Source organism: Miniopterus natalensis, chromosome 12 (assembly GCF_054644295.1).
Source record: "Miniopterus natalensis isolate mMinNat1 chromosome 12, mMinNat1.hap1, whole genome shotgun sequence".
Classification (NCBI taxonomy): Eukaryota; Metazoa; Chordata; class Mammalia; order Chiroptera; family Miniopteridae; genus Miniopterus; species Miniopterus natalensis.
The window spans coordinates 35,348,028-35,375,487 of NC_142092.1; the positions used below are offsets into that span (position 1 = coordinate 35,348,028).

Consider the following 27,460-nt stretch of genomic DNA (forward strand, 5'->3'; position numbering starts at 1 on the left):
GCATGCTCAATGATGACACATACACAAACACACACCCAGGAGAGAAGGAAGAGAGAAGAAAGAGGGGAGCTAAAAGGAAGTCTGGGGTCAAGTCCAGCTTGATTGTTAAGTTAGCTAACAAGATACAGAGGAGTAGCTTCCTGAATGCATTTAATGTAAGACCTGATTACAATCACATCCTAATGTAAGATGCAATTCTACTTAAGGCGACATAAAACCAGTGTCCAGTAGATGGGGAGTGATTATTGTTTCTTGGGGCCAGGATGAGACATGCTAACATGAACACAGACATAAGGCAGATGGCCAAGTTTTTCTCTACAACTTTTCAAAGAACAGGGCTGCTATGAATCTGATGGAACAAGTTTTAAACTCAAGAACAGCAAGCATTTATAATTATTTAGCAAACAATTGTGGTTACAACCATCCTAGAGGTATTAAAGAGGATGCTCATTAAGACAAAATGTCAGAAATCCTGAAAGAAAAACTTTAGAATTTGCCACCCATTCATTTACTTTTTAAAATTTTATTTGACAAACAATAAAGCACTTGCTATATTTCAGGCATTATTTTTCATGCTTTATAAATTTCAGCTCAAGAAAAATGTGAGAAAAAAAACATAAGATTGTGTCTTAGTCAGCTCAAACTGCCATAAAAAAATACCATAGACTTGGTGGCTTAAACAGAAGACATTTATTTCTCACAATTCTAGAGTCTTGGAAGTCCAAGATCAAGCTGCCAGCTGATTCCATTCCCCAGTGAGATCCCTCTTCCTGGCTTTCAGATGGCTTCATATGGCAGAGGGAAGGAGAAAGCTCTCTGTTGTCTCTTCTCATAAGGGTACTAATCCCATTATGAGGGTTCCACACTCATGATCTCATCTGAATCTAATTATGTTCCAAAGGCCCCATCACAGTCACATTGGGGGTTAGGTAAGCAGCACCGGAATTTGTGCGGGACACAACTTACTCCAAAACAGGTAGGTAACTATTATATCCATTTTACAGATAAATGAACTGAGGCACAAAGAGACAAGTAACTTGCCCAATGACACATAGCTAGTAAGAGGCCTCAGAGCGTGGATTCAGACCTATGGTTTCATCATGTTAACTACACATATTGTGCTATTTCTCATAATGAGGGAGTTGAGAGTTATGTTAAAGTCAAGATGGTCTGAATGCCCAGACATCTGCATTTAGACTTTCCTTATGTTTCATTCTTTTATCTGGGTTAGAGCTTCTCAAACAGTGATGTCCATTAGTCATACTCTTTCCACATTATAAAGACTTTTGAGAGTAAGTGTGATCATATGTGAGTTTTGGTCAACATGCTTACTTTAAGGACCGCATCTATGTGGCTATACATTCAATGTAAATAGAAAATGTATGTTTATCACCACAGATATCATAAAAAAAATTAAAGCTCAGTTTCCATTTTATTTATTGTCTGATGTTACCTTTGGAAATGAGTAAACTGATATTCTCCAGGAGGGGCATGAACACTTCCAGGCCGGAAAGTGTCATTTGCAGTGCCCTGGACAAGGTGCATTATCCCACAGGCTTGAAGACTCGAATTAAGTCTTCTTCAAGTCTCGTTTATCCCAGTTAACAATGCAAACAGTCTGTTTTTAACGCATGGAAACAGAGATCTCTCAGTTCACTAGAGTGCTTAGGCACGCTTAAGAATAAGCAGTTTGCTCAGGCATAGCTATTGCACTCACCGTGACTGATAGCTTCATTTTGCAGAGCAGTGTTGCGTTTGTAGTAGAATCTCTGTTGAGAAGAGGCTGAGGACTGGCCTAAAATAATGTATAAGCAACGAACAAAGCCAAATCTTGTTTTGCTGTGTGTCATGAAAAAGAGACTATTATTTCATGTTACTAGGTGAGTGAAGGAAATGGTTATATCGACAGTTGCCATGGATACTCACTGCTCCAACTTGTCCCAGATTACAATAGGAAGGAGTGATATTTAGTTGAAGAATATTAAGCAAAGGGCTTTGGTTTACCAACTGGTGGAAGTCTGTGCATCAGCATCTGACACCAATTAAGAAGTTCACAGTCATGTTTATGTTTCAGAATCCAAGAGAACTGCCATTGTTATGGCAGGTTTACAGGGCCAAGTGGGCAGAGTGGTCCCAATAATATATTCGTTGCAGTGCTCTTTTCATTTAATTAATTAAATTTTCATATGAATTAGTTTCTTTTTTGTACTTATGTCTTGCTTATGTCTGTCTTCAGTCTAAGTTATATTTCCATGGAACTGATCCAGAATATTGATTCACGAAGTTCATGGGACTTAACTTACTTTCTTTTGAGATTCACAGAGATGAAGTTAAGGATGTCTCCATCTTTGTGTAGATTTGGTAGTCTGAATTACTTAGTGCTCAAGATTGGAGTCACTTTAGGTTCTGTGACTCTTTATTTGTGTAAAATCTTGCTAGGCAATCCATAACTAGGCCTAACAAGATACTGTACATATGTAAAAATAATGGAATTGCATTTTTAAAAACTCTGTAATTTAGGTTTTTGTTGTTGTTGTTTTTTCTAATTTAGGTTCACCTGGTATTTAAAATTAGTAAAGTCTTAGGTCATATTATTAAATGACATTTAAAAAAGCTAATTTGCTGCAGAGCAACATTTGGCTATTTTTCCTTCTCTGCCTAAGAGAATTCTGGTGTAAATGAAGTTGATTGAATATAGGGCCATTACGATATGACCACTTGACTGTTGGATAGAGCATATCCAAGAACCAAATGTCCATTGAATGGCCAGTGAATCATTTAAGAGTAGGGAAAGGCTAGCCAATTGCAAATAAAATACTTGATAGTATTATATAGTCTACCTTCCAGTCTTCTGCAATCTCTTTCTCTCCTTTTGCTCCATTGTCTTTCAGTCTCTCTTTTATTTCCCTGCTTATTTTTTAAGAGATTATGAGCTCAATTTTCTGCTCCACCAGAATAATGGCATTCATTTTGAGCTGGCCAGAAAATATACTGTTCCCCTCTTGTGTGTCCTACCAAATGCAAAACCCTTAACATCTGTTCTGAGGTTTGACAGGGGAAGTCTCTCCTCTCCAGATTACAGAACTGCAGTGAAAGCTTGTCTCGTTCCAGTTCTGCCACATCACACCATACAAACACATGAGAGGCAGGGAGCACGGAAGCCAGGCTGTGGAGCCAGCCGGGCTGGGTTCAAATCCCACCTCTGCCATTTATTTAGCTGTGTAACCTTTGGCACGTCAATTAAAGCTCTCAGTTTCCTCAACAATAAAGTGGATGATTATTATACAACCTCAACAGTGTTGTGAAGATAAAGGAGCTGTTGTTGATACAAATAAGGCTTTAGGCAGTGCTCAGTACATAATAGGCACTCATTAAATGCTGGCTATTTCTGTAAGAGGCCCTCTAGCCTGTAGGCTCCCAACCCAGGTTTCTACGCCAGCTGCCAGTATTCAAAGTCCAGCTTCACCTCTCAAATAGCTGTGTGACTTAGACAACTTACTTATTAGGTCAAATCATATGAACTTTCTGAGAGTAGATCATTTTGTTCTACAAAAATGGCAACTTCATAAGGTTCAACCTAATATGTAGGGAATATGTTCTCTGTCTCAGTTTCCTTATGCATTAAAAGTAGGGGCAATAGTCCTACCTCGTAGAATTGCTATGGGGAGTAAATGAGTGAGAGTTCATAAAACATGTGCTACAATGTCTGATATATAGAGCGTGCTATTTAAGTATTTGCCACTATTATTTTTATTACCTTCACATCTCATTACTGCTTGAACTAAACTTTCCCCAAGAACAGCCTGCTTATTAATCCTTCTTTTTGTTTCTGTCAATCTGCAGTGCCTTGCTGCTTTACCTGCAATGCCTCTCTGCTCCTTCAAAGCTTGGTCTCAGTTCATCTGATTGACCCACCCCCTCCGTTCCCTCCATTTCTGCCATGTCTCTTGGCATTTGTATATTCACAAAGGACATGATATGTTATGATAGCTGGCAGTGGTTCCCATGTTGTCTTTGTCTTCTTCATACATTGACCCTGAAGGGTAAGGATCCAGGGGGTGTGTGACATTTCTTCTGCTTCAATTGTGTCTTCTTATGCAATGATTATTTTATATTTTTAGGAAATTCCTTAAATTATGTTTAAATGTGGAACCCTCTACTGTCTTCCTATGTTTTTTTAAACAGACTTTTTTATGAATCTAAAATTATTCAAGGTTTTTTAAAGTGGCAAAGATAATACAGAGAATCCCTGAATACCCTTTACCCAGTCTCCTCCAATGTCAGAGTCCCACACAACCCTTGTACATTTGCCTAAATGAGAAAGTGACATTGGTACATTACTGTGAATGAAACTCCAGACCTGATTCAACATTTCATCAGTTTTCTACTAATGTCCTTTTTCTTTTCCAGGATCCCACCCAGATGCTACATTGCATGTGGCCAGCATGTCGTCTTAGTCTCCTCTGGTTTGTGAGTTTCTCAGTCTTCCTTGTTTTTCATTACCTTGACAGTTTTGAGGAGCACTGGTCAGTCATTTTGCAGACTGTCACTCAATTTGAGTTTGTTTGATTTTTTTTCTTCCTCGTGATTAGACTGGGGTTATGGATTTGGGGGAAAATACCACAAAGGTCAAATGTCCTTTTCATCATATTATAATGGTGATGGCAACCTGGATACTTTTCTGGGCTATTTAACAAAGTACGATTTTTACATAGATTTCTCTACATGTTAAAGTTACCAAGAGACCATCCAAAGATAGTAAATAGCTAAATTCCTAAACTCACAGCATTTTTGAATCACTGAATAGGCTTGTTCAGTTGTTCTCAACCATATCACACCCAACATCTCCATTCTAAAATAAATATTTTCTACTGCCTCCTTTACTATTCCAAAATAAAATTTATATATGGTGTAATTTACCTGCACATATAATCACAGAAAAGTCAATATAATGTCCTAATTTTAATATAAAGGGGAAATAAAAGGAAAATGATTTATAATAAAATAATAATTTCAATATATAAATGCTGAGGTCTGAGTACTCTACAAGCCACAGTGAAGTGCTCAGATGCTTATACCTCTATGAAGAATCTCCATGAATGACACAGACCCAAATGCAGACTGATAGGAGACTCAAGTACAATAAGCAGCATTGTCATTGGTGAGCTAATTTCCTAAAAGGGTGAACAACTCTTGGGAAAGTTCCAAAGCAAAGAAAATACCATTGCCCTCAATGTTCATGGTTGTTTCATTCCTGAGAAAATCCAATGCTTATTAAAAACATGCAACAATATTGTGTCTTCAAATATAAGATAGAATTAGGCTCAGCTAATCATAACCAGGCTTTTCACCTACACAAATGTCTGCTGGAACACTGGGAAGCTGTGTGGGACACAGAGCAGTACTTGATTGTGGGAATGTCTTGTGCATGGCAAAATATGTACCCTCCCTGGACCCCATCTACTAAATGCCAGTGTTTCCCCCAATCAGGGAGGACAAGCAAAAACACTCCTTGAATTTCAGCATAAAGTTTCTGAAATATGGAGGCCATGCTGCTTCCGTCCACATCTAGGAGCTGGGCTCAGATCCCTGTAGCCAGCAAAGGAAGGAAAAACAGCCTGGAAGTCAGGGTTGCCAGCTTCCAAACTGCATGACCTGGTGCTTGTTGAGCTCTCAACAGTACCCACTGGTAACCCTTGGATTGGTGCTGATTGATCAAATCATGCAATTCATATCACATACACACTCACAAACACAAAGACACACATACACACACTCACATAAGCACATACATACACACCCCACCATAACCACCACCATCACCACTACAACTCAATTCCTGCACCAAGCCCTTCATAGATTTTCCATTAAATGTAGAAGTAAATTCACATCCTTACACTGGCGTAAAGGCCTTGCACAAGTGGGTCTCCTTTGACCCTTCAGTTTATTTCATAGTATTTTTCCCCTCGCACATTATGCTTCCACCATCCGCCGTCTCTCAGTTACCTACTTTCCGTCTCAGGGCTCTGGCACAGACTGTACCACACCCCAGGCTCCCCTCTTACTCATTGCCTCTTCCTGATTCTGCATAGCTAAGCTCACAAGTCACTTCCTCAGGAAACCTTTCCCTGAGCCTCCTTGTGAGATTTTTCCTAGCTCCCTGTATTTCTTTAACATGCATTCATCAGAGCTCATGATTAAATATTTGTGTGATTCTGCGTTTCAATCTGATGACTCCGTTAGGCTGTTAGCTCCCCGGGAGGCAGGAGCTTTGCTGGTTTTACTCATTACTGTTACCCCCAGCAGAGAGCATAGTGCCTGGAACAGAGTAGGTTCTAAATATTTGCTGAACCCATCAATAGATGAGTAGCTGTATTAGCTGCCCAGAATGACTTTCGGGTTGGCTAGAAGGCAGACACAATGAGGCAAACAAAATTGTGTTTTTTCATGATGAGTAGTAGCAATAGATCTTGGTTCAATTTTGTTGTGAGGGACAGAGGCGTGCTATTTGAGGCAGCTTGTTTTGGCCTCATTGTTCCAACAGGATTGGTTTTTAAAGAAAACAGTGGACTAGAGGAGGCTAGAAGATACCTCACTGTTTAGACAACTCAAGGTTCTGGCATCTGTCTAGAGCTGGCTTCCCTGCTGGAAGGGACTGGTGGCTCAAGTAACAGCTTTGCTGTGGCTTCATAGGACTCAACCCTACAAGAAATCTCACTTCCTCCTTCCCCTGTCCCTACCAGCAACACCTTGTGCCTGAGCAGCTCTTGGTATTGTGTCTGTTAAAGTACAAATTTTGTTTCATTCTTTCCCAGATGTCAGTCCTTTGGGTGTCACGTTCGTGAATTTGGCACATCTGCGCATCACCCGCGCTGTGATTTATTAAAGTTCTCCTTTGAGCCCATCACGCCCCGACATCGATGCGGATCTCAGCTTCGTCACAGACACTGACGTGCACGCGCTCCTGCGTTTCCTAGGCTTAGTCTAGTCATCGAGGAAGGACGCGCTCTCTCAGTGTCCCTGTGGGGGCCGCACACAGGCAGGCCTCCTTGCTGCCCTTCGCTTGTTCATAATTCCAAAGAACAGAGAGGCTCACTAACTTGGTCAAGGTCACAGTTATCGGAGGAGACAGAACAGGGATTCAGAGTGCCTGGCTCTGGTTCCGTCCTGGGCTGTCCCTGTCGCACTAACTGAAACCATTCTTAGCTGAGCTCTCCACCCGCACCAGGCATTCCATGAATGTGCTCTAGGAAGCAAACCCTTCTGGAAGGATTTCCCCCGAGTACATTATGTGTGTTCCGATTTGTAATCATCTGACCCACCTGTGAGCTTTGTCTCGTTTACGAACGCTGCGTCCTTGTTTACATTACTCGGGGATCAGTTTTGATTGCAAGGGCTCTACTGACATACTCCTGGGACAGGTAAGTCTCTGCCTGGGAGTTACGGTGTATTTTTCACCTGGGTGTCTAATTCATCCATGATGGCTGCTTCCGAGAGTATCCAATGTGTCACCACCCTGGCGCTACAGAAACCTTTCAGTGAGGTCAGAGCGCGGCTCCTGCAGCAGGAGTCCCCTTGCTGATTCTGGAAAACGATGGCTTTCGGAAGATTCTCTACCATCCCAACAGTCAGCACATGGTGGTGTGATGTTTCCCGAATGATTGCAGAGCTGCTGATTCTGTTCTTAAATCCAGTCCCTAATTTAGAATTAAGCCACACACTCGCCCCCAGGAATTCTGCCACGACACGTTATACCAACTTAAGCTGCTTTTGAGCTTAAACTCCAGGCACACTGGCATCCTCTCTCATCCCAGGTGAAGACATGTAGATCATTCCTACCACACAGCTTTTGTCCTTGCTAGTCCCTCTGTCTGGAATGTTCTTTCCCAATTTCTTGCCACATCTGTTTCCATCATTCACATTTCAACTCAATCTTCTCTCTTACAGGCCTTTTCCTGACCATCCTACATAAAATTATATTCCTGCCCTGGCCAGTATGGCTAGAGTGGTTAGAGTGTCGGCCTGAACACCGAAGGGTTGCAGGTTCGATTCCTGGTCAAGGGCAGTACCTAGGTTGCAGGTTCAACACCTGGCCCTGGTCGGGGTGTGTGCGGGAGGCAACACATCAGCGCTTCTCAGATCAACGTTTTCCTCTCTCTCTCTTTCTCTCTCCCTCCCTTCCACTCTCTCTAAAAAGGAGTGGAAAAAATATCCTCAGCTGAGGAAGAACAAAAAATAAAAAAAATTAAAAAAAATTAAAAAAAATTGTACTTCCAACTCCTCACCTCAATGATTTTCTAGCCTACTACTTGGATTTATTTCCTTCACAGAACCTATTACTACCCCAAAGTACTATTTACTTTTTCCCTTATTGTCTATCTCCCTCCTTCCCCCAGTAGAAAGCAACTCCCCTGAAGGGAAAGATGAGGCCTCTTGTTTACTATGTGCTCTCCAGCGCTGAGGGGGGCAATCAATAAGTAGTTGTTGAGTAAATAAATGCGTGACTGTGGTCCAGTCACCACAGTGAGATGCCAGCAAAGAGCTGGGCTGTGGAATCAGATGGGAGAAATCTTCTGTTATAACGTAGATATAAGAGCACTGGCTTAGGAGTTAGACTAGACAGACCGGGGCTCCAATTCTGCGTCTGCCTCTTCCTGGCTGTGTGCTGTTAGCAAGTTATTCAATCTCTGCTCCTCATGGACACCAACAGCAATCAGGACCAAATGAGTCGCAGCATGTCATGTGCCTGGTCCAGTGCCAGCCATTGTAATAGGATCTTAACTAATGTTAATGGACTTTTCTCCACCTAGAAATGCCAGGAGAAACACATGAACCTCACGACAGCCTTTGTAACACACTTGCAGCTAATAAAGAACTCGGGCATCCTGATACAATCTGCTTAAGTACAACTGCCATGCAATTTTCAAAAAGCAGTGACATTTTCGACACTTGGTTATTTTATGTAGACTCCTGATAGGGTGTATAATTCTAAATCCACTGAAAAGAATCTAGTCTTTTAGTGAATGACCTATTTGATAGAGGTGTCCCCCACCCTGTATATTCAATTACTGGATGTACAATAAAACCGCATGTGCTGTGTACAGTTCCTTCGGTAGCTGAATATTATGTTCCTCAGGTGGCACCGTGACTTTGAAGTACTTGTCAGGAACTGGCTTTCCTGGAATAGTACAGTAACCATTCAGTTCACAGTGGCATTTTTCTTCTAAAGCCCTTGTTCAGAATATAAAAAGGGCACGCCGCAGACTTCATTCCTTTGCTTCAAGGACTTTGATTTTGTAAAGCTGGACCCCGTGGTCCACTCAGGAGTGAATCACAGGCTCCAGAAAATGTTCAAAAAACAGTTTTGAATCTGGCCCAGTGGTGATAAGTTGGTCAGCAAGTATAACTCTCAAGTCTGAGTGTGGTTCTCCTTCCTCCTGCATCCCAGAGGATGGGTTGGATTGATGGAACCAGGTCACTCCATAGGACTTCAGAGGTCACAGTTCCCTGTTAATCCATGATGGTGTTTCCGTATGTAAAAAAATAAATAAATAAAAAATCACTGCATCTCTCAGGTGCAAACTTGGGAAGGGAAGTATTAAAGTTTTCTAGCCTTCACCTGGATGGTCAAAATATTTGGTGAATTGTAAACAAGTTAAGGTCTCTGGGTTCTCATTCCTCAGTGGTAGCCGAATTTATTCTATCCAAACTGGTACCAAGACAAGACACAGGACCTACTGGTGTTTGCCAAAAGTTTGTCATGTTGACTGTTCCGACACCATAATTACATGATGTCCCGACTTGGTCTTTGGTCTGAAGATAGAGTGAGCAGAGTGGAGGGAGATGGGGAACTCTGTAAGGGATGGCAGATGGGAGCTTGGAGCACCCTGTTCCTGGCTTCAGGGAGTGATGACTGGGGATCTTCTCAGATCTGTCCTCTTTAGGACTTTACAGATGTTGGTGACAACTACCTTGTGCCACTTTTCCTTGAGAAGCAACAATAAGAAGTTGAATTTTGGATTCTGACAGACCAAGTTCTCGCAACCTCAGGACTACTGACATTTTGGGTTGGATAATTTGGGGTGGGGGGTGGGGGGGAGCTGTCCTATGCATTATAGGATGGGAGTAGCATCCCTGGCCTCTACCACTAGGTGCCAGTAGCGTCGCCCCAAGTTGTGACAACTAAAAATATTTCTAGGTAGAGCCAAATGTCCCCTGGGGAGCAGGGGTGGGGCAAAATTCCCCTGGTTGAAAACCAGAGGGAGAGACTAACTGTGGAAGATTATATGTGGTCACAAGAAAACTTTGAGAATATTCCAGCTTCCCTTGGCTGTCCTGGGACCTTTTAGGCCTTTGAGTTTCCTGGGAGGTAGATCTTTGATATACTTGCAGATGGGCAAAGGATGGACTAAGAGAAAAGGTGAGAGAAGGCGGTAGCTGAACGCACTGAACCCCTCTCCTCTGTCTCCCTTCCCCTCCGCACTTGCTAGTCTTCTAGCCGGGAGAGGTGAGGGGAAACCTGGCTGAACTGCAGAGGCTGGAGTTGGGAAGCCTAGTGTCTACAGACTGAACTGGGGGAGCCTGAGGCTCTTAGAACTTCAAGCAATCCTAATATTTAAATTCAGGCACCAGCAATTTACCGCCGATGGCATAGAAGGTGGTTTATGGAGGCAAGCGGGCATCTGCCAGGGCCCTTTGGCAAAACTGCAATGTAGGCAAAGCTGTTTTGCCACCACCCCTCTTCCTGAACCTGCCCCACACCCTGTCTCACTTTCCTTGCCCTCCAGGCACAGTCGCCTGGCGCTGTCCTCTGGCTGCTCCAAGCCCAGCTCACCCAGCCAGAGCCATCTGCTTCATCACCGGCTCCTATTTTAACTCTCCTTCCCTGCACGCCGATTTCAGCTCTTTTGGGGGTTAATATTAAAGATTCAAATACTTTTCTCTAAGGGGAGGAGTCAGTAGGTTTAACTTATTCAGAGGATGATCTGCCTCTTCCAAACTTGCTAATCCTCTTTAAGAAGATGTTTTGGAACCCAGGGCTTTTCTATGGCTTATCTAGTGTCCCTGAAATTAGCATGGAGGGCGTCTAATTTCCAGCCACAATCTCCCCACTCAGCAACCACAGCCTCTGAATTCCATAAATCAGGGCTTTAACTTTGAAAGGGGCTCCATGCAAGGCGAGCTGTGTATTTCCCATAAGAAAAGATCCGAATTCCTTAGTCTGGCACACAAAGCCCTGTACAATCCACCTTTCTAACCTTCTCCATTCATTCACTCCAGTGTGCTGGAAAAGGTGGGCACAGGCCCCGCCTTCTAAAAATGCATATAGTCCAAGGGGAACACACCTCAGAAACCATATGGTGCAATGTGTTAACCCAGGTAGGTGTAGGAGGCTTGGGGGCACCTCGTAGAAGGGACTAACCCCTAATTGGCGGGGCTAGCAAGACAGTCTCATTCCTCTGCTGTCTCCACATGCCGACACCTGGCACACCTTGCCACCCCTCTCTAGCTTTGCACATGGTGGTCTCTCTGTCTAGAATGCCCTCTCATGATCTGTCTGGAAAATTTTTAATATCTTTTATGATTCCGCTTAACTGTCACCTCTAGGAGAATTTCTCTGACTGTACTCTGCCCTCTCTTGCTTTTCTTTGCCTCATTACGTTCCCCCCTCACCAACCCTTCCCCCACCACATGTCACCAATCCACAAACAAAAGGATGTTCTTTCCTTTAAGCTAAGTCTTTATACATCACCCCTAAGGAAATAGGTATCATACTGATTTCCAATGGTTTGTTTACTTGCCAGTCTTCCCCTGTTAATCATTTTCAAAGCCGAGGCAATAACGCATGCCTCTTTTTACTCCCCAGCTCCCAGCACAGTACCTGGGACACAGACGTGCTCAGTGAACGTCACTGAATGAACAAATCCGTTCACACTAGAATGTGGAAAATGTGATAGCAGAGTAGTTGCATTATTCTTTGCTATACTACAATGTGAGATACATCATATATACAGAAGAGTCCATAAAACACCTAAGTCCAGTATAAAGTGAAAACCCATATAACCACAACCCAGGTCATAAAATGAGCCCCCTCTATTCTTATCTCGTCAGTGGATGTCATGTACTTGAATTGAGTGTGTCACTAAGATGAAGACTCAGATTCTATATCTGACCTGAAGTTATTGGGATCTTTTGCCAAGCATGTCCTCATCTTGAACCTCAGGCCTGATATTCTAGATACCAAACACTTGGCTGAAAGCCAAACAATTCAGTCAGACGTCACTTGGAAGACAAGGTCTGAAATCCAGTGCAGAAAGCTATTCGCTCCACTGGACAGTGTTTTGTAAAAGATCTCTGGTAGCTTAGTTCCCCCTCCATACTGAGGCAGCGAGCTTATTTGGACTCTGTCACATTTGAGAAAAGACAATTAACATGTGAGCCTTGCTGGGATGACCTGCTAACAGTTAACCTGTGTTGAGATCAGTCTGGTTTTTGGTGGCTGTTAATACAGATCAGTTAAAATCTTGCCACGTTATCAGAAGGGGTGTATTCTGCTCTGCTTTGAGTGAAATCAGCCATCTGCTTCATTGCGTTTGGTCAGAACACTGTGCTTTTGGAAAGCTGTAGTTACAGGATGCATGGCAGCCTCCTCCAGGGTGGCACAGCATGGAGCTGGCAGGGCTCTCTGCTTGGGTCTCATCTGGTCCCACTGCTGGGCTCACACAGCTCTCTCTTCCTCCTCAGCTGCCCTCAACAACCAAGGGCTTTCCCTCCTTCCCTCCTGCCTTCCTTCTGCCCTTCTTTTCCTTCCTCTCTTCTTTATAGCTGAACAACAATTGATCTCTGCACATAGACTAGAATGATGACATGTTTAATGAATATTTCTTGAACTTAATTTGACTAAATTGCAGGAAGTTATCAACTCTAGGATTCCCTTTGAGTTCACTTTTCTCTCTCTTTCTCTTTGGAGCATGAGTCCAAGATCATTGTAGTTAAGTTAACCTAAATTTTAAATTCTTTTATAATAAACTTAACTCTTCACCCTCCCTATTGAAAAATTTCCAATTCCCTTATACAGTCACTGAAACCTTTTTTGATTGTGTAAAGCAGACATCAACCCTGCTCTCCTTTTATTCCCTACTTCAGGAGGTTTAACATATGCACCAACTATTTTCTAAGCACAAACCACATCCCAGACACAACTTGTGATGCTGAGGCTACAGCAGGGAACACGGCAGAGATGGTCCTGCCCTCACGGAGCTGGCATTCCAACACATTTTTATATTCTAGAACTGAGCTGTCCAATAGGGTGGCCACTTGCAACATGCGGCTACTTAAATGAAAATGTAAATTAATAAAATTAAACAAAATTAAAAATTTACTTTCCCATTCACACTGGCCATATTTCCAGGGCCCACTAGCCACATGTGATGAGAAGCTATAATATTGGACCAGTTCCATCATCACAGAAGAATCTATTCAACAGGGCTGTTCCAGAAGAATCTGCCAGGCCTACTACCATTCTGAGAGTTGAAGAAATCCCTTGAATAACACTGTGATACGATTTATTATGACACCAGGTTATGATTCCTTCATATACTGCCCCCTTCTTTGAAACATTGAAGATTACATTTAGCATGCCTGGAGCCGTAGAGCCAATACTTTTATTTTTATTTTGGGGATCCTGTTTTTATTTACAAGATGATTAAGTCAGTGAGATAGGATAGCATTTTGAAACACTCATTTTTTCCAGCCTGTCTTTTAAACAGGTATTGGCTTTGTACCGGCTTAGGGAGATGGATGTTCAAAATAGAAATAAGTGGAATTATAATAAAAAATAAAGTTGATCTTCTGGCAGCATCTGCATTTGTGGTCTGGGGGCCATACCAACTCCTACAGCAGTGTGGTCCCCTTATGCACTAACTCAACAGTAGACATAATCTTGTCCTTTAATACTTTTTACTTGAATTAGTAAAGTAGCACTTTTTCTGGAAAAAAATGAATGCACAACGCAGTGTCATCTTATGTATTTGGATAAAATGTCAAGTAGGAAATTGATTTCACCCTGGACCTCTGGTTTCCTGGACCTTTGGTTTCCCACATTCCCCAACCGAAGTAAGAGGGAAGAAGTCACTGCGAGTGCACAATTGGATGATGCAGATGAGGGGTCAGCAAACTATAGCCCAGGGGCCAATTCTCCATGCCTCCTGTTTTGGTGAATCAAGTTTTATTGAAATGCAGCTACACCCATTAGTTTACTTACTGTCACTTTGAGGAGTTACAGTAGAGACTGTATGGCTCCCAATACCACCTGACCCTTTACAGAAGAAGTTGGCCAACTCTCATCAAGACAATAAACTTCTTAAAAACAAGAACAGTTGTCTATACATCTTCCTCTTTCCTCACAGGGCCTGCCTGGTGTAGAGTAGGGATTTGAGAAATACGGTGGAATAAAAGATTGTAAGGCTAGAATAAACTTTCCTGCTTCAAGAATGACATCTTTCAGTGACTTCTAGGAACATAACAGCTTGAGTTACAGCCTTTAACTTCAGGTGTTAAAGAAGTATAGGTGCAAATAAGTCTCCAACATCTGTAATGAGAGAGAATCTTATCTCCTCACCTCGTCAACACAGATGACTAGGTCAACCACCTGCTTTACACAGGCACACTTCGTTGGACTGAGCTTCACTCTCCTGTGCTTCACAGATGTTGAGTTTTCTACAAATTGAAGGCAAGACTCTCCACCAGCAAAAAGGTTCTGACTCACTTTATTTCGATGCTCGCTTTATTGTGGTGGTCTGGAACTGAGCCCGCAATATCTCCAAGGCATGCATGTATGTAATCTGGGTGTCCTGTGGCCTCCCACCCTGCGCTGCAAGGAAGGTTCCTGAGCTTCCAGCACACATGATGCCAGGTTGTATCTGAGGAGCCTGATGCCTGTCGCAGGTTGGGTTCCTCCAGGAGTGACCCTTAGCAAAGGATCGAAGGGAAAGTGACTTGTTAAGGCAGTGCTCCGAAGAGAGCCTGGGTAGAAAGCGGAGGAAGCAGAATGGGAGACTGGCAGACAAATGAAAAAGGTGAAATTTCAGAAATCTAAGCCTTAGTCTGATCCCACAGACATCTCCAGAGTACGAATTGTACCTCACATTCAAGAAGCCATCTTGCAGTCCTGAAGGTAGTAGTTTTCCCCACTTAAGCAAGAGGCAAGGACCCAAGGCTTTATATGCTGCCCACCCTGCCCTTCCCAACAGGCAGCATGAGAGCACGGGTGTCCTGGAGGCACACGGACTCTCAGGCATGTCAGGCTCCCTGGGTGGTGCAGAGGCCCCAGCAGCTCAAGGGCAAGTGTATGAAGTTCACAGGTAAACAGCCCTGGCATCAGAGCACACAGGAGCTGAGGGTGGGTGCAGAGCCTGGGTGGTGAGAGGGGGTCCGAGCGGAGGGCTGACGGTGCCTGCTGCGTGCCGGACGCGGTGTCTTTCCACTAATGTTTCCGCGTGATTTAGGATTATATGCCATTTTGAATTATCCATGTCATGTCTATGACAGGGGTCCTCCATTGTACAGCACACTCTTCTCCCTCTCTTTCCTCATCTTTTTTCTTCAGAAGGAAATTATTTTGGTGGACGGAAAAAAAAGCCACTTTTTGTTCGGAGTCTCCCTTTTTATGATTACAAAGATAACATTTAAAAATAATCTCTTTAAGACTATATTTATTATTGTGTAACATCTCTTGGGGGAAGTAAATCCCATGGGTTCTCTTCTGATCCTGTAGAATGACATTTCTTTTATTTGACCTTAGTCTACCATCTTCATGCTTCAAAGGATTCTTGGCTCAAGTATCCTGGGATTTGGGGATCCATTTCATGTTTACTTTATCCATAGAGAGAACCACTTTGGAAGTTCATAGACTTTCAGGCATGGTCGCTTTCATCTTTCATAGTGAGGAACTCTAACCTTCCCAATCTGTCCTCAAATTGCAGCTTTTCATTCGTCTCTCTGATTAGTTTGCTCTTCTCCAGCTCCATGTTTTTATACCTTCCTTGAGGGACGGTGATCAGTGTTATACTGGGTGTCCCAGGACAGATTCGCACCACAGCTTCACATTAGGTAAAGACAGCCCCTTCTGCTTTGTTTTTAATGCTATTCTAGATGTTTTCTAATAGCTTTTTGGGTTGAGTAACACACCATGAGGGTGTCTCCAGTATTCAGTCTATAGTGATTATCTTTCCTTTCCTGTACTTGATTGTATCTAGCTAGAGTATGGAGTATTATTGCCTTTTAGTGATTAATTTCATCTTAAACATGCTCACTGTGACAATTATCTACTCCTTTTCTGTGGGCACACACATGAAGCCTTTCGGCAGTCCCTCACCGTTGGCTTAGTGTTCAGGATCGCCATATACTTTAGGTTCTTCTCTAAACCTTGCACACTCACTATTTTGAATCACTTTTGCACATGCTGAAGAGGACAAGTTCCAACATAATTTTTAAGGAAACCCTACTGACTTGCCTTTATGGAGACGTATACATTTTTTATACACCGCCCCCCCCCCCGCCCCCGTGATAAGTTAGTTCCCCATATGTGACAAAATAGTTCCAACAACTAGGTGGAAGTCAACTTTTCTCTCCAAAATACAACTTTTTGGGAAGTGGTTTGGTGCTCTTTTGAGAAAGTTTCTAGAGTGTTTTATTTTTTATTTTTTAAATATATCTTTATTGATTTCAGAGAGAGGAAGGGAGAAGGAGAGAGAGACTGAACATCAATGATGAGAGTCATTGATTGGCTGCCTCCTGCACGCCCTCGACTGGGGATCGAGCCTGCAACCTGGGCATGTGCCCTGACTGGGAATTGAACCACTATCTGCTGGACCCTAGGTCGATGCTCAACCGCTGAGTCACGCCTGGCTGGCTCAAGAATTTTAAATATGTCCCATCTGCTGGTGCCTTATTTTTCATAGGGTTATGTAGGACTTACTTAGGGTATTTGTGTTAGAGTAGAAAAAGCATGGACCTTGGAGTCATGCAAACCTAGGATGTACCAAAAGGACTCTGCTAATGGTAGAGTTACAAAAGAGGCTGAAAATGGTCAATTGGACCAAGCACTAAATTCAATTATAGGCAAGATATTAGCAAGTCTAGAAAAGGTTAAAGAAAAATTGAATATCCCAGGCTGATAATAAGAGCTCATTCTTGTGAAAGATGATGAGTGATGCTTCTCTAGTATCACATGCCATTGCTAATTTCAAAAGGAGAGCCTCCTTTGAGCTGGAGAATTCTCCAGCCATCTGGGGAGGTTCCTCTTTAGAATCTGGTGTTCTGCACCACTACACAAAGGCTAGAGTTCCAACCCTTTAGGGCACCAGAACAATCTGTCCCCAGTAGTATCTTGGAAACCTGAGCAAAGGCCACTCCAGACTGCCCATGAGACCTAGATATCATTACCCTCATCTGGCCTCTTAGACTACTAGGCTTCCAGTCTTCAGCTGCCTCAGAACTCTGGAAAAGTTCTTTCCACCATGCTTCTTTTATCTGTCACCCTCTGTTCCTGCAATGCAAGCTCCTCTGGTCAGCTATGCTCCCCTCTGCTACTGTCCTCATATGACGCTGGGCTCTCTGCCCACTGAATTTTCCCATCACTTCTCCCTTTCCCCAGAGCCTTCTGGAACATCCTTATCATTAAACACAAACTCTGCTGCTTCCTCCTACTTTTATAAGCCCACTCCCGTATTTTGTTGCCTTAACCAAAACCCATTTTGCAGGAAGACACCACCTCCCTGTAACCTTCTCAAATGGAAATGGTACATTCTTATACATCCACTACTGTGGTTCCCATAAGTAATGTCTACATTTTCAATGATACTCCCTGCCTCTTCCAAATCGCTGCTTTTCACTCTTGTGCAAAGAGCCCCTTTCCCTTTGAGTTCCAGGCCATCCTGCTCAGTCTTCTTCTTTACCCCTGTCATTTTTACGAATATTCAATTTCTGTACTGACAAACACAGAAGAACCTAGCTTCAAGATGCTTGACTTCAATTCCAGCACATCGTAGAATCCATTCTCCTAGCCATCTCTGGACCTTGTTATTAACCTAAATAGTTCCACCTTTTAATTCCAAATGGCAACGTACCATTCTCTGACCACATCAGCTTGCCATCACCACTCTTAGGATTCTTAGTTCTTCAATTTACTTGGTGCTCAGGCTAGACCTCTAGTCCTCTGATCATTCTTTTTCTTCCTAGGGACTTACCAACATTATACCTTTATTTTCTTCTCCCTGCATCTTAGATCTCATAAGGCAGAACTTTAAGAACACTTGCAGGCATCGTCAAAAAGCCTAGTCCCCTTTCTTTCTGCCATACTGACACTGCAAAGCTTCAGTCTTAGATTAATCCAACTCTTTGTTTTTCTTGATCTGGGCTGCTGCGTCTTGATGGGGAAAATAGAAAACCAAACTATGTAAATCGGTGGCCCTAAGCAATTCTTTGATATGTCCTGAGTCAGTGACTTCCCTGAGTGGTGATTACAAAACATTAGGGTAGTTACCCTTGTCCAAGGTTTTGCTTTCTGAGGTTTTACTTACCAGCAGTCAATGGCAGTCCGAAAAAATGAAATGAAAAATTCCATAAATAAACAATTTATGTTTTAAATTGCTCACACCATCCTGTTTTGCCCCACCCAGGATGTGAATTATCACCTTGTCCAGTGTATCCACGCTGTATACACCCCCCTACCATTAGTCACTTAGTAGCCCTCTCAGTTATCACGGTGCTTGTGTTCAAGTAACCCTTACAGCAGCCTAATGTTACCACATCACAATCCCTAGTCATTCACCTCACTTCATCTCATCACATAGATGCTGTATCATCTCACATCATCATCATAAGAAGGGTGAGTACAGTACAATAAAATATTTTGAGAGAGATTCCATTCACAGAACTTTTATTACAGTATATTGTTATAATTGTCCTATTGTTATTCATTGTCATTAATCTCTTACTATTCCTAATTTATAAATTAAACTTGATCATAGGTATGCATGTACAGGAAAAACAGTATATATAAGGATTCAGTACTATTTGTGGTTTCAGGCATTCACTGGGGGTCTTGGAAAGTATCCCCCCCAGATAGTAAGGAACTACTGTACTCTTCTGCTCAAAGCCCCACTTCACCTACCCCCCCCCCCCACATATACAACGCTTCTCTCCCTCTTCCTTAGTAAATGCTTTGGCTTGATACTCATCTGCTCTGAAATCACTGTCATTGGCTTCTGCACTCACCACTGAAATGATTATTCTCTAGCCAAAGTCACTAGTGACACCCTGAAGGTCCACTGAATGGACTCGTCCACACATTCACCCAGTTGGACTCTTACCTTGCATTTGACACTGCTGGTGCCTCCATTCTCAGCGCTCTACTCTGGACTTCTCTTTATGCTCACCCTCTTCCATAGCTTTAACTGATAGTTATATTCTTGGTCTCTAAATCTATGTCTCTGTCCACCCAGTTCTTTCTACTTAGCACCAGAGTTTTACATACAAAATAGCCCTCGTCACGGTTCTCTGGGAATTCCCATGGGAATCTCAAACTCAATCCAACCCCACCTGAACGAATCCCCTTCCTCCCACTTTTCCTCTTCCCAGCTTCTATCAGTAAATGACATCACCTTTTAAACTAAGCCAGAAACCTTGGAGTGACCTTCGATTCCTTCATCTTCAATCCTCATTCACTCCCCCCCTTTCTGCACCACCTGACTTCTGTGCAGGTCCTTCTGATTCTACCTTCCCAAAGTCTCTCGGGCCTTATCTTCCCCACCCCGACTGCTACTGCATTAGCTAATGTTCTCTCACCTCCCATCCCAACTCCTTTTAGGGACCTTTACAGTTTTGCTTGATAGCTCTGACTAAAATATGTACCAGATCGTGGTACCACCACCTGAGCGTGGAGCACAAGTCCTCTAAGACCTATGCTCCCGTTTCTGTCTTCAGACGCATCTGTCCCGCCGCCTGCCCTTCATCTCACAGTCGCCGTATTGCATTACCTGCCGCGCCCGGACCTTCCCGTGCTCACTCTCAGCGCGGAAAGCCATGCTTTTGACTTCACACGCCTCTGCCCCTTTCTGCCTAGCAAACATCTGCTCATATTTCAGGGCTCAGCTCTACCTGCTCATTCTTTGCAAGGTTTCACCTATCGTGCCCCTACTCTCACTCCAGCAGAACTGACTACTTTCTTTTTTTGGCTCCATCTCTGCATAATACTGCCAACACCACTTTGACTCTCCTGGACTGTAAACTCCTTGCAGACAGCGTCTCTGTCACCTGCACCTCTGAACCTTGGTGTCCAGCACATAGTAGAAAGAAAATAAATATCTATTGAGTGAAGAATGGACAGTTTAAAAATGGAGGCCAACCTGTGAGCAAAGGCTAAGTGAATATTACGAGTGGAATGTTGATCACACTGCAGATGGAATCATCACAGAGGCCCGTCTGCAGATAGCACTGCTGTCTACAGCGCCCTGGGCGTTAGTAAACAAGTCAGGTAGGCATTCCTCAGAATGTAAGCTGACTTTCAGGGACAGAAGATGGGGGTGGTGACTCATATTGGCTTGCTTCCTTAGCAATTTGCGCAAACAAAACCCAGCAAAACAATTCCCCCTTTCCCAAGAGTTGGCACTGTCTCAAGTGTTTCTTTTCCAAAATACTTTCTTTGGCCAGGCAGCACTCCCCGTGCGGTGGCTGTTGGGCATTAGTGTGCTCTGAATCCTTCAGAGAAGGTTAGTCCTGAATACCAAACAGATGCAGAGCCCTGAGTCCCCAGAACTGGAGTCTAACAATTGAAATGAGAACAATATCTTCCCTGTTCATGCTGTTCTAAGTTTCACCATCAGCAGGCACATTTTAGAGACTGGCCTTGAGCTACTCTAATTTCCACACCTGACGTGAGGAACAAATAATTTGAGGCAGAAAGTAATGCAGGAGAGGGTTTTAGCTTTCCCTGCTCACCCATGCTCCTTGTTTCCTGACAAAAACAACACTTCACATCCAGTCAACATCACAAACACAACAGAGGTACAAAGGAGCAAGGATTTTTTTTATAGCAAAATTTTGTACTAATTAATTAAATAGAGCGAAACTAAACCACCACAACAAAAGACCCCCCTCTTATTCCAGGTTACCTATCAACTTCAGATAGAAAAGCCCTAGGCAGTAAGAGAAATAAAAATTGATCCATGCATTAAGTAGATTGGCTAGTTAATTTAGGGCGAGTGGAAAGAGCCAAATAATATTAAGTTGTCATGGTAGAAAGTAATGCTTTCACATTACTACCCAAACTTGTAAAAATACTCCAAGAGGCAGAAAGGACTAAATTTAGAGCCTGACTTAATGCATTCAAGAGCATGATTCATTCTCCCCTGTCCTGGTATGGCCTAGGGAATCTGTGTACCACAGGCAACACAGGGATGCCCTGTAAATAAAGAGTAGTTTCATTCATTCTGAGGCTGGAGGAATCCAGGGACACCCCATTTTCTCTGCCAACAAAGGTGTACTTCCAGGTACCTCACACACCAAAACAGAACCCTAGTTCTCAGCAGGCGAGAGGCTATTTAATTTAGCTTTGCCCTGGCCTTGGCATGAATGTGCTGGAAATTTATTTTGCTGCGCCTCTTCTCTAAGTGGCTTTTCCCCCTCAGCCTCCAGTGGGATCCTGACTGGCTCCCAGAACCCATGCAACAGGGGTCACCTTAATGAGATGCCCAAAAGAATATCATTCGGTAGCAAAGCATTTTTTAACAACCTGCAGCCTAAGTCGCCTACCTCATGGTGGCACATAAGTTGGATCTTAGAGACTTAGTATTTTATATAACAAACCCCTAAGATGATTTTGAGTTATTTGTAAAAACAAAATAAAAACAAACCAACAACAACAGCAAGTTCAATTCCTATCAGTGAATCAGGGTGTCAGTCAGTGTCCAGGCAGAGCAGACTATCGCGGCTCCTTCCTCAGTTTTACTGCTTGCTGCTTCCAATCGCGTGTTTGCACTCACTTCTGCTCCCATCACCATGCAAATGTTTTAGTCTCTACAGATAATTGAGATTACAGCCAGGCTATCATCTGTGTTGACTCAACCTGGTTTAGATGTAAAGGTATCTATGTTATTTTGTGAGTTGACAGTGACTCCATTCTTTTTTCCCTCTTTTTCTTTTAGTCTGTAAGCACATTTGGAAAGTAACCTTACAAGTCTTATTCTAGCATTTTTTGGCTTTTCTAATAGTCTCTGGGTTTAGGACAAACTACAGAAAGGAAATATATATAGAACATCTGTTGTTCAGTATCATCGCCTCCCAGAAGTGAGGGCAATAAAGCTGTTCCCTCCCTTCTGAGGTGTAAGACAGAGGTTAACAACCTGACCCTAGGGCCCCATTATATATCCGTATACACTCATCCCAAATAAGAAAGATTACTTCCCCAAATGCGAAATGGGTTCAGCAATTTTGCAGTTAAAAACAAAAAGTTAGATATAGCACGCGTGCATTACATTAGAAATGAGTTGCTCGGGGGTGTGTGTGAATGAGCAGCACTCGGAGAGGCCCACGCGGGCACATCACAGCATGGGATTGGTAGACCCTGGGCAGGGCTGTGGTCCAGGTGGACATGAGATCCGATCAGCCTGAACACATGCTTCACAAACCAACCTGGACACGGCACAGAAAAGAGGCAAGACATTGCAGGGTAGCATAAATGATTTGTACCTTTCTCAAACAGCTTGCTACTTGGGTCTCCCGGGCAGCTCTGAATGACCAGGTGGGGCAGTCACCCAATCCCCCTTGGGCCCAGCCAGTGCCAAACGCATAAAAATCAAATAATTTAGAGACAGGGATATTCAATGAACTTGGCCAAATGCAATGACAGATTTGGGGGAATCCTTCTCTACCCATTTGAGAAAGGACAAATACTCTTTAGCACTCTAGACAGAAAACTGGCTGATTTAGCTTAGAACAGTGGCTACCACTGTAGCCAATTTCAGAACATCAAAAAGGAAGTGGTTAGTGGAAGAGGGTCATGAAGGTTGCATCCAAGGCTGGGTCAGTTACATATTGGGATTTGGGGTAGAAATTTATCCTCACACACATAGAGCACCACAGATCTAATTAACAATGTGGGAAATCTATTTTCATACTTCACTCACACAAAATACCTCTCTTCTGTCTCCGGGGTGGTTTTCGAGTTCTAAACTACAATCAGCCCTTCTTTTAAAATAACAATAATAGATCCTCTTATTCAGCCAGATGGTGGTGTTTGTTGCACTAGGCTGGGTTCATAGTACAACATCAATAAATGGCCACTTGTAGAGGGACAGACAGAATCCCATTCATAAAACACACCTGCACCCCCCTCTGTCTCCCATCCCAAAATGTTACATTGTCAAAACATCCCTGGGGGCTTAATCTCATTTTGTGGAAAAAAGGAAAATTAGAAAAGGCAAAATAATGTAAGTGGAAAAGCAATTTCTTGGGGGGAAAATAGTACATTTGGTCTCTGTGGAGATGATCATTGGTGGGCTTTTTGAGTGTTGTTTTGCCTTGAGGGACCATTTGAAAGGAGGATTCCAAACGAGTTTTCTCTGGAAAGCTGTCTTGGTGAAGGCTGCACATTGCCAACCAAAGATATTTCAGCTGGGAGCTGGAGTTCAAATTCTTCCTCAGCGCATTGGCTGAGCCTTATGAAGTGAGTATTTGTTCCAATTAGCTTTCCTGCCTCAGAAGACTCATTTTGAGAGGGAAAAGATACTCATTCGAAACCTACCACAGGAGGGAAAATGAAGTAGAGGTGTGTTCTGTGTCCGGAGGACACATGCTCTACCCCGGCCTGTGGGACTCACGCTCTGTGATGCTTTGTCTTTATTTTCCTGGTTTCAGATCTACCTGGGACTGGCAGGGGTGGAAGGGGGATGGGGACTAGTCTCTGCTCCTGCTCTTAATAAGCCACACTACCTGGTTAGGTAACCCTAATCTATGCCCATAGTCCAGGGCTCAGATGGCTGGCCTGTCAGCAAAAAATGTCTGAAAAATGTTAATTCGACAATGTTGGAGGGATGTTATTTCTAGAGCTAAAGTCCTCAGGGAAAATGAGAAATAGTTGCTCCGGGATTCAACTCCTCCACACTGAAAGAGGTTTCTTTCCTGATGCGTTTTTCCCAAACAGCTTCCCAATGCCTGGTGTGCCCTGACATTTGGTCCAAATAAAATTCTGGAACAGACTCCTAGGATACAACTATCCTCACACTCTATACAAGAAGAGTGTTTATTGTAGAGAATCAGCATCTATTAAGGCTTAAAACATCAGGGGCCTGCTGCTGCCGCTCGCTTCCCACACTGAATCACTTCACGATATAGATACTGTTTTATTTTTGGCATTTATAGCAAGCAACTCAGTTTATAACCTAAGGCATTTTCCATACTTCCAGGCAATGAATACTAGCTTCTTTTGAGTCTCAAAAGCACATAATTTAAGACAGTGGGAAAAGGAGTTGGAGAATAGTTTCCAGGGCAAGGAAAACACCATGCAGATGTTGGCCCTCACTCTTGAATTCTGATGGTGAAATTGAGAATTGTTTATTTGTTCTGAAGTCAAACCCAAGGAATTTATTTTTTACAGGCTAGAGTAGGGGTGGGAGTAGTGATGTAATATATTACTAATATTGAAATAGTCAACACATGGCCCTAAGATTTTGAATTCCCAAAGAATTTCAATCTTGTTAAGTGGTCTATTTCTTGATCAAATTTGGCACACCAGATGTCGATTCGTGTCACAGTAGGGACATACCTGAAGGAACACCCGAGGACTGCTTTGCTAAAATTGCACATTCACCTTCTGTAATGTTTTTCCTCCAAGATAAGAAGCTAGGAATTGGTCCTCTATCTTGAGCCATTTATTGAGAACAAACAAATGAACTTGGAAAAGACATGACCCAATTGAAGTTAAATACCTGACTTTGGTGTATGAGAATCATAAACTTGCTTACGGTCTATCTGGTCCGCAAACACTTCCCCATAAATCATCCAATAGGGCATGTAGAAGATGTTCTTGGCCAATTTCCATGATGGCTCCTCATTCGGAAAGAGAATGGCTTGCCTGGCAACCCCAAAACTCATCAGCACCACCAGCATAATGATGACAAAGTACATCATGTCTATCATCTGTAAGGGTGGGGAAGCAGAGGTAGAAAAAAGAGAAAACTCATATGACTGAGTGTTCCAATGGCACTGACATTGATTGGAACCTTTGAAAAAGGTTCATTTTTGATAATGCTGATAAAGGATGTTTAGATAGGGAGCTGTGTCCAGAAAAGAGGACACTTGGCCTATTGAAGCTAATGTCCATGTAATGTTATAAATAACTAAAATATCATTAAGAACCCCCCAAATATATGCCTAATGGAACCCCTTCATTTTCCATTGCTGTCTGTGGGACCTAGTCAAGATTAGACCTGGGAGTCAAGTAACACACAAGGTTGAGTATCCATATGAACTTAGAACTAACTTTTTCTTTGCTCCTGTGGGAGGCAAATGTTGTTCTTGGGTCTCTTTCTTCTTAGCAAAACTGGAATTGGGATAGTTGAACTATTTCAAGAACTATTGCAATGTCGTAAATTCTCTAAGTTCTGAAAAGCTAACAAAGAGGTGGAAAGTCCAAGAAAACAATCATTTATAAACAAAAGTAGGACAACAAATATCCATCATATATGACCTTATCCTTGTGGTCCTACCTCATTGCGTGGTCTTTTACAAATAAACCTGTTTCCCAGAAAGAGAACCACTCTTTCTGTACTTCTGCAGCATATGCTATCAGTTATGAAGGGTGTTTTTATAGGCATTGGAATCAGGGAGCCCAATCCTGTGCCTGGTGTTGAAAGGTTGGATTTTCATCTTGACATGTTTATAAAATTTTCGTGACTGCATTCAAGTACAACGGTATCTCTTGTTCTTCGTTCTCTTTTGTTTGTTTTCATGACACATGCTCTTTGGGATCTGTTTCTTATACGCCAATTACTTTCCTATTATCACCAAGAATATCTGAGGATGTAATAACTATTATTGTACCTGGTCAGAACCCATTGCTCCTTTTAGAAGCATTTCCCACCCATTTTAGCCAGGCTGGGCTAAACATGGTACCTCACCCTCTGGCAACAGCAGTGGTAGGAGGGAGGCATGTGACATAAAAATCCAACCAGAATTCTTTCTTTGGATATTTTTCAGCCGAAGCTGGGAGAGAGACACTCCCTGTATCTCTCTGTAATGTTGGTAATTCAGAGTGTCTGAGGCTAAGCTCCGCAGTACTGATCAGAGTGAATGAAGCAGATATTTCAGAAAGAGAGCACGAGCATGTCCTGACAGTGGCTGAGGGCCTTACTGCGGTAGCCCTTAAGGCCAGTTCCAACATGCCCAGCTATAAATCAATATATCCCTCCTGGACTTAAGCTAGTTGGAGATTAGTTTCTATCTCTTGCATCATCAAACCATCCAATACAAAAGACTATCTTCTCTTGGATATCAAACTTCCTCAAGGGATGCCCATCCACAAAGAAAGACCAATGATAATCTTATCAATGATAATAAAGGCTTTAAATTAGCTTTAAAATTTTATTTAAAAAAAATGCATTCCATGGTGCCTGCTATTGGAATTACAGCATTACAGCCCTCCTGTTGGCATGAGGACACTGGAGGCTCAATATATTTTAGGCCAATTTATTAACCTTCAAGGCAACTTCAAAATCCATCTCTCAAGTATTGTGTGACTTCGAAACTAAATAAGAGTCTCTCAAAATGTTACATAATTCATATTTGTTCACTGTCCGTGAAATATATATACTAGTTAATTACTTGTTCCTTTCACAACTTAGTGGCCTCAGAACTCTCTTAAAATGAGCCAGCCAGCTGTGTTGAAAGTTTTATAGGAAACAAGGGTCTGTTTCTCATCTTTGCTCTCTTCTTTATTTTGTAAAATTCTTTCATTATTTATTTATAAAATGTTCTACCGATGAAGAAACACTAATGGGTTTTTCATGTTATATTTATTTAGATTGACTAAAAGGTGGGTGGGGAGAGGAAGGTGTGTACTCGTGAGATGTAGGAGCTAGTCTGATCCAAGAAAACTCAGCCAGTAAACATAGCAACTGTTCTAACTTCTCAGGACTGTTTTCATTCAGATTGATCGTGATATTTACCCAAAGGGTCAAAACAATCAAAGAGAAGAAACATTCTTCTTGCGCACTCAATTTCATATATTTCTAAGAAGTCTTAGCTTCCATTCAAATACCAAAATCTGATAGAGTAGAGGGCAGAAACAGAACATTATGAGCGAGAACCAGGGCTGGCTACCTATGTTTTTACAGCTAAATTGTCGAGTTGGTTCAATATTCAGAGACCTGATCATCTCATCCTTATAAATATTCTTTGATTG

General features: G+C 42.6%; 1 protein-coding gene across 16 annotated transcripts in view; it reads right to left on the bottom strand.

The window, feature by feature from the left end:
• TRPM3 (transient receptor potential cation channel subfamily M member 3) overlaps positions 1-27,460 on the bottom strand; it is a 656,939-nt gene that overhangs the window by 24,247 nt on the left and 605,232 nt on the right. For 15 of the 16 annotated variants that reach the window (XM_087823176.1, XM_087823170.1, XM_087823177.1 and 12 more), the window contains one exon: positions 25,023-25,197. In XM_087823176.1, coding sequence (XP_087679302.1) covers positions 25,023-25,197 — 175 coding nt within the window. Of the gene's footprint in view, positions 1-24,986; positions 25,198-27,460 lie in introns of all 16 variants that reach the window. The other variant, XM_087823182.1, reaches the window with a different exon arrangement.